The sequence below is a fragment of the Etheostoma cragini genome, chromosome 21, assembly GCF_013103735.1.
Source record: "Etheostoma cragini isolate CJK2018 chromosome 21, CSU_Ecrag_1.0, whole genome shotgun sequence".
In the NCBI taxonomy this organism is placed as follows: Eukaryota; Metazoa; Chordata; class Actinopteri; order Perciformes; family Percidae; genus Etheostoma; species Etheostoma cragini.
In genome coordinates this window covers 17,101,820-17,109,616 of record NC_048427.1, presented here as the reverse complement: position 1 = coordinate 17,109,616, position 7,797 = coordinate 17,101,820, and the positions used below count along the sequence as shown (strand labels likewise).

The 7,797-nt window shown below is 41.0% G+C and overlaps 1 protein-coding gene across 1 annotated transcript; it reads left to right on the top strand.

Annotated features, from left to right (window-relative positions):
* Positions 1 to 47: 47 nt before the first annotated feature.
* Positions 48 to 2,639, top strand: LOC117937137 (CAP-Gly domain-containing linker protein 1-like). The gene is made up of 2 exons (XM_034860850.1): positions 48 to 152; positions 504 to 2,639. Exons 1-2 carry the CDS (start codon positions 48 to 50, stop codon positions 2,316 to 2,318), a joined length of 1,920 nt encoding a protein of 639 aa, XP_034716741.1. The 3' UTR covers positions 2,319 to 2,639.
* Positions 2,640 to 7,797: the final 5,158 nt, after the last annotated feature.

Sequence of the window (7,797 nt, the reverse complement as noted above, 5' to 3'; positions counted from 1 at the left end):
TTGAGGAGGAGATCGAGGAGGAAATACAGGAAGTTGATGAGAAAATAATGAATAAGTTTCAGGAGTATGCAGAGGAAGAAATTATGAAGGAGTTTCAGGATCAGCACTCTGTCTCCAGTAGAGATGACTACTCTTACACTTTCTTCTCAGAGGTAAGAAATAAAATCACAAAAACACACGCACACACTCACACACACACACAGGCGCGCGCACACACACACATCTTAACCTGTTGGGTTCTGCAACAAGTAAAACATAAGGAGTACATATACATTGTGCATGTATAGTAAAAAAGAATATACAAAAACACATCTGCTCATGACTTTTATCCCACAATTTTGTTAATTGTGTACGCTGCAAAAGCATATACAAATTAAACATGTTAGTGGATAAACCTCTTGATCATTTATTTTCTAAACACATTGTTCTAGAATGAAATCTTAGTATAAAAAATACTGCACATTTACCAAAAACTGTTTTTTTATTTATTTAATGTGTTACAGACGGAGGAATCTGAGAGATCTGAGAGATCTGAGAAATTGGCTGGTCTTCTCAAAGCCCTAGAAAAGGAGAAAAGAGCCAACGCTGCTCTTGAAGAAGCCTTGAAGAAGGCACAAACAGCCAAAGCTAAAGACAAAAGAGCCCTGAAGCAGGAGCGAAAAGAAAAAGACGCTCTTGCCAAGGCTCTAAGGAAGGAGCAAGCTGAGAAAAAACGTCTTTGTTTTGAAATGGAGCACATGAAGGCACAGGTGGCTGATTTCAAGAAGTCACAGAAGGAGCAGCAGCGGAGCAAAGCAAAGCTGAAGTCCACAATCACCGGAATGGCCGCTGAGCTTGAAGAGGACAAGAATGTAATTGAGAAGCTCCAGAAGGATCTGGAGGTGTCCTCCTGTAAGCAAGAAAAAGAAATCGCAGAGCGTGATAGGGTTAATGAGGCACTCAAGACACTAAAGGATCGCATCATTGAGCAGGATGATGAAAGTCTGGAAAAAGACAATCAAATTCAATCTCTACATCTCAATGTTCAGAATCTTCAAAGCAATATTGAATCCAAGGACAACATGGTTTCCTCTCTGCAGCAGAAAGCGAACCAGTGGGCCTCAGATTTAGAAGAGGAAAAAACTAAAAACTGTTTATTCCGGAGGGATTATGAGGCCACTGTCTCCCAGCAGCAGAAGGAAGCAGAAGAACTAGACCATCTGACTCATGAGAACCAACAACTTGCTTCTGAAAAAAAAAGGCTGCAAGGTGAACTTGAGGCTGCTGTAAATGAGCGGCAGATTCATCAGAAAGATTTTCAGGAAGCTCAAGAAGCCTGCAGCAAACTTGAGAAGGCCATTAAGAAGGAGAAAGTTCGCTTCTCGACAGCATACAACAAGTTACAGATCCAAGAGAGGGAGCTCTCTGAGAAGAGTCTGGCTTTAGAAAAGAGTCTGACTGCTGAAAAATTCTTAAAGTTGTTTGTAAAAAACGAGAAGAAGCGGTATAAGCAGCTGGTTTTGTCAAATCAGGCTAGAGTCAAACCTCTTGCAATCCCCAGCAACCAGTTGAGAGAAGCATCTGCGACCTCAGGCCGTCTGATGTACGACATGCAGACTTTGAGGATGGAAAACGCAGACGTCACGGCTAAATTCAACGTTATGCAGACAGAATATGATAGAATAAGATCTAAACTCTGCTCTCTCTCTGAGCGCCATGAAGAGATGATGTTAAAGAATAATGATATCATCTCTGAGAATAACGTCACCATCACTAAGCTCCAGTTCATGGTAGATGGATTCAAAGAACAGCTGTCAGACAGCAAGGCGAGACAGGCAGAACTTGAAGAGGCCTTAAAACAAGACCAGAAACAAAACCTGGAGTTGCAGCAAAGAATGTATCAGATCACCTCTGCTCTTGAAAAAGAAAGGACCAGGTGTGAGAAGCACCGCGTGGAGCTCAAGGAGGCTTTGACAAAGCAGATTGAAACAATGGAGGAGAAGCATAAATTGGCTGTGGCTCACCAGAAAGCTCACAACAGCTACGTCAGGCTTCGGGAACAACAGCTGGCAGAGTCAAACTATCAGTACAGACACGTCAGTGACACTGAGCTCAGGCTTAACCAGCAGAAAACTGCCCTGGATGAGAGCGCAAAGGCTCTACAACATCTGCAACAGGAATACATACTTCTGGGGAAGAGGCACGGCGACAATAACTCGGACTATTGTGAGCTGCTTAAAAGTCATAGTGCCCTCCAAATCAGATATGAGAGGCTGAGCTATGCACAAGGTAACCCGCGACCAGATTTCAGCCCACCTCACTTCACAATAAAAATCTAACTTTTTGGTGTACACGACATCTATTTCAGTGGAGTGGAGTATGACTATAAAGTACCTAAAAATTGTACTTTCCACCATTGTCTATTTCCTGCCTGTCTGTCCCAGAAGAGGGATCCCTCCTATGTTGCTCTTCCAGAGGATTCTTCTAATATTCCCTTTGAGGGTAAGGGAAAGAAATTTTTTGTGGTAGTTTTTCCTCATCCAAATCAAGCGTCAAAGGACAGTGGTTCTCGTGTGATGTACAGGTTGTAAATCTGTGAGTTCTACTGGGCTGTAAGAATACAATTTTCTGGAACGTGAAGACTCAATCCTCCAGGGGACAGGAGAAGAGACTTAATCAACTTTACAGATAGACCTCAGTCTGACGCATCGCACCTTCCTTTGAATGTGATATTCTTTGTGTGTGCAGTATAGTATTGTAAGCAATGTCATAAAAAATGTGTTTAATAATGTGTTAATGTGAATACAAAATGTGTAAATAATAAACAACACAGTAGTTCCCACAATGTCACCACAATGTCCTTTTGTAGCTTTTCTGGAGCATGTACTTATATGTACAAATAGGATTTTTCTGCTGTTTCCAATTTTAAGAATACACATTGAATCTCTTGAACATATGCCTGGATGGAGATTGGTGACCAGCAACCTGAGAAGACGTGGCAAAACAATAGAATATTAATATTATGATGTACATATTTTTCACCGTATGATGAAATGGCCTGCCTTTCATTATCATGTTTAATACCAGCACAGTTTTTACTTAAAAATAAAATGCTAAAATAAAATAGAGATTATCAGGGAAACAGGCCGAAGTACGGCCATGTACCTTGCAAAGCTTATTTATAAGTAGAATGGCATTACAAATGTTGTGTTCAGTATTAGGAGTTTAGGACGTGGACATTTCACAGAAATTATTCACTCACCTCAGCTCTCATCACTAGATGTACTGTATGCTAAAGATGTGAACACCTTATACAAAAATAGTCCCTAGCCTAAAATTATATATGCTGCGTTCTATTATTTATCTGAGTCGGAGTTCTGACTAGAAAGTCAGACATTGCCTAGCAATACGCCCCATTTCCCCCATTTTCGAGCTCGGAACTCGGACAACCCTTGTGGACACCAAGCTAGAATTTCGATACCCGAGGTCCGGGTAGGATCGTTGAGGATGATTGATCGCAGTAATAAAAGTTGGCAAAGTATGGGCTTGTTGTAAATCTGGTAAAATTTGGCAAACTAGACTAAAAAATGATGCATATGAGATGAGTTAATTTGAGCCATTTCAAATATGAAAGCCTACAGAATATTAATGTTTTTCCACCTATGTTAGTCTGCCTTGTCCATAATTGTACATAGATGTGAGCACTATTTTGTTGTAGCTTAGAAATTTTGCAGTACAACGGTATGATAGTCAGTTTGACTATTAATCTTCAAAAATCGATTACAAAAACTTTAAAAACTTTTGTGTTAGGCGTAAGGTCTTCTGTAGGTCTAATCTTGGCACATCAAACCCAGTGTGACGCTGTACATCCAGCACCACCCTGGGGGAAATACTGCATTTTTAGGAAGTCACGCTGGGAAACCCAGTACCGCAGGTGGAGAGACAGGCTTCAATTAACACAGTAACACTTCCACGTTAAAGAAACTGGTGTGCCTGAACACTAAATGGTGTCCAGACTTCTACATTCCACTAAAGGAGGCAGAACCACCTCAACCACTGGCATTAATGTTCATGTCGTATCTCCATCTGTTCAAAACAGGGTGCTGACTTGAAAGTACTTTCAACTGTCAAAAGGTGTGTTTAAAATGTAAAATATTATTGAGTACACACTGAGGCATGATGTGGAGTGAAGAGCTTTGACGCACATTAAAGTTACAGCTTTTGATAAGGTGCAGTATTTTTCACATGAAGGCATACTTGTCAAAAATAAGGTTCACAGACCATGTACTGTATTTATTACATGCAAAAATATAAGTAAAGACTTTGATAGTATATTGTCATAATTATTACTGATCCAGCCCCTCTTATTCTCCTTTGGTTTTAAGAAAAGGTGTTAACAGTCAAGTAGCTTGATATAAGGAAATTATCATAGTCAATAAAGGCCTACTTGAACTAACTAATAACCAATAACACAATATGAATCAAAATGAAACATGTGATTCCTATATAATTAATAAAAAAAGAATACTAAACATTTTCTATTTCCTGTTTCAATAGTAAAAATTATGAAAGCAAGACTAGTAGTTGTATTCAGAACCTGCACTGCACTCAAACTGTATAACAGGACAGTTAACATGTAACAACAAGGAGTAGTACAGAAAGAGCTTTAGCCTACTGAAGCTATGAATTACACGTTCACAATCAAGCACCAAAAGGAAGAGAGCCAGGATCTGTTTTCCCTAGACACAAAGGCTATTGCAAAATCCAAGTGAAGCTGCATTGATTCACACAAACTATGAGAGACGCAAAACCTGGTTTCAACAGTTCATGAAAGGACTTAAAGAAGAAGAACCCAAACTGTATGAGCCAATCAAGAAGAACTGCATTAACTTTTTCCATCAGGAACAAGCCTGTAGAAAAAGGTGCTGAAAGACCACTGCCAGCTCTTTTCCAAACTGTTTTTTCAAGCCAGAGCCAACAGTGTGATTTAAAGTTGTTCTTTAGACATGAGAATTAGCCCTTCCCTTCTGCCTTGAGTGATGGTGGGAAGCTCCACAGTGGACAGAAATCTCAGCTGGCTGCCATCCTTGAATATCTTGTCCAAACCCCCAACAATGGATCAGAAGCAGAAACTATGATTATTGATGGGTAAGCACTGGTGAACAGTTGGCCACCACGGAGCTCAAAAACATTTGACTACTAACCTGCATTTGAGGTTCTCCCCAAAGTAGAGGCATACTCTGTGAAATACAAAATAACAGACATAGTGTTTGAAATCTACCAACAATCAAGTTTGAAGGCAGAAGCTAGGCCAAATTGAGGACATGGAGCCAGATGCAAAGTGACCAGCAATGGCAAAATACCCACAAACCGGCAAAACTTTCTCAGAGATGATGAGAATAAAACTGAGCTATTTCACTTCCTCGCTGACAGAATTGCAGAAACTTTATCACCAAATGTGGTTGTAGTGACCAAAGTGGATCAAGCTGTCAGCAACCAATCTACCAACCTAGTCCATTTAAGTCCATGTAGTCATGAGGGAGCTGACATGGTCAAAGCCAGTGACACAGACGTTCATCTTAAAGCAGGCCGTATTCTCTGCAAGTTCTTCGGGGACATTGGTCTGCAACAATTGTGGCTTGATTTTGGCCAAGGAATGAACCTAAGATGGATCCCTGTACATGACCTCTATCAATGTAGCGGAAGGGAGAAGAGTATGAAGGTAAATATGGTGCAAAAGTGAGAGCGCGCAGATGCGATGTGAGCACTTGTAAAATAGGACTTGAGAGCGCAGATGCGATAAGAGCACTTGTAAAATATGACTTGAGAGCTTGTGAAAAAAATCTGTATTCGTGTTTTTTGTGTGTGTTTTTTTCACTTAAGTCACTTTTCCAGTACAACCACAACTCAGTGATTTCAACCTCTCGTATCTGTCGCTGCAGTGTGCTCTCTCGCATCACACAGCGGTGAGTCTGCGCTCTCGAGTTTTGCAACACTTCTTGTGATACATTTGGTGCAAAACTAATTTGTACCTGTGGACTTAGTCTGTGGAGCTCTGAGCCAACAGGACGTTAGCTAGCTAGCTTTGGCTAACTAGCCGCCAGCCCGCTTCTAAATACTGTAAATACATTTTAATCATCTCAACACTTATAACAGATGTGAGAGAGCACACTGCAGATTCGAGAGGTTGTAATCACTGAGTTGTGGTTGTACTGGAAAAGTGACTCAAGTGAAAAAAAACACACAAAAAACACGAGTACAGATCTTTTTCACAAGCTCTCAAGTCATATTTTACAAGTGCTCACATCGCATCTGCGCTCTCATGTCCCATTTTACAAGTGCTCACATCGCATTTGCGCTCTCAAGTCCCATTTTACAAGTGCTCACATCGCATCTACGTGATCTCAAGTCATATTTTACAAGTGCTCACATCATATCTGCGCTCTCAAGTCCTATTTTACAAGTGCTCACATCGCATCTGCGCTCTCAAGTCCTATTTCACAAGTGCTCACATCGCATCCGCGCGCTCTCACTTTTGCACCATATTTACCTTCATAGAAGAGCAGCAGTATTCTCTTCTTTCATGCGTTCACTGGCTGTGATGTGCACTGTGCAGCTGTAAGTGCCAGGCCTAGCAATGTTGGCCTAAATAAACATAAATACAATCACCCACATAAATGCAATGGACATGAACATAAATACAACAATTGTGTGTGTCTTCAAAAAAGTAAATAACACATAACCTCCTGTTACTTTTGCATACTTCATGATACATTTTTTCTGTAATTGTAACTGTAAAGGATTCTGTCATGGTGAGGCAGGAAATTACCCAAATGCAGGGAAGAGGAGTCACATTGGAGCCGGTAACAGGGGGTTTATATAACACAGTTCAAAAACAAGGGCCAAGCTAAAAAAGGCAAACTGGCACAGGGGAGGCAGAAGTCCAAACCAGACACAGGGGAGGCAATGCATCAATAGGGAGAATATCTCAAGGCAAAACACACAAGAGATGACAGGAACACTGTCAGGAAATGGAGGATCAGGAACACTTGCAAGACAGACTTACCAGAATGATTAGACAAGAGACAAAGGGAGCACAGGGGTTAAATACAAGAGGTAACGGGGAACAGGTGAGACGTCAGGTGAATCACATTAGGGCGGGGAAGGACAATCAGACAGGCACAAAGCAAAGCTAGACAAGACTAGACAAGACAGGAAACCATACTATCAAAATAAAACAGGAAGCAGAACAAACAGACACACAGGGGAACACAAGACAGGACCAACAACACAAGACTGGGGAAAAAACTGAAACACGAACACAGGGAAGGCCAAATGGGAAAAATAACCCCAACCCACAACAGGATTCAAAGGGAAAACCGATGAAATAAATTCCATGAGTAAAATTATGTGGCAAAATACTAAACGTATATTACATTTTCCAAATGCCGGAAATGGTGGTCATCTTGGCAGCCATTTTGTATAATCAGTGGCTAATGTTAATTTTCAAATTATTGACCCCAGAGGGATAACCACACCAAATGTGGTGGTTGTACCCACTTGTGAACAACTTTTCCCTTTATCTTCCCCACTTTATCTTACCAAGGGCCTGTTGCACAAAAGTAGAATAAAGATATCCAGGATAAGTGAAAAAGCGCAGTTTGACTTAGTGTGATCGGCTCATCGCGGCTTAATCGGTTGCACGTTTGCCGAGCCAGGATGAACAGGTGAAGCTATGTCAAGCCAGGTGTAGATAGCTGGGATAAGTGCACGTTCGGGGCTTTCTCAAATAGACCACGGTATTGATCACAGATTTAC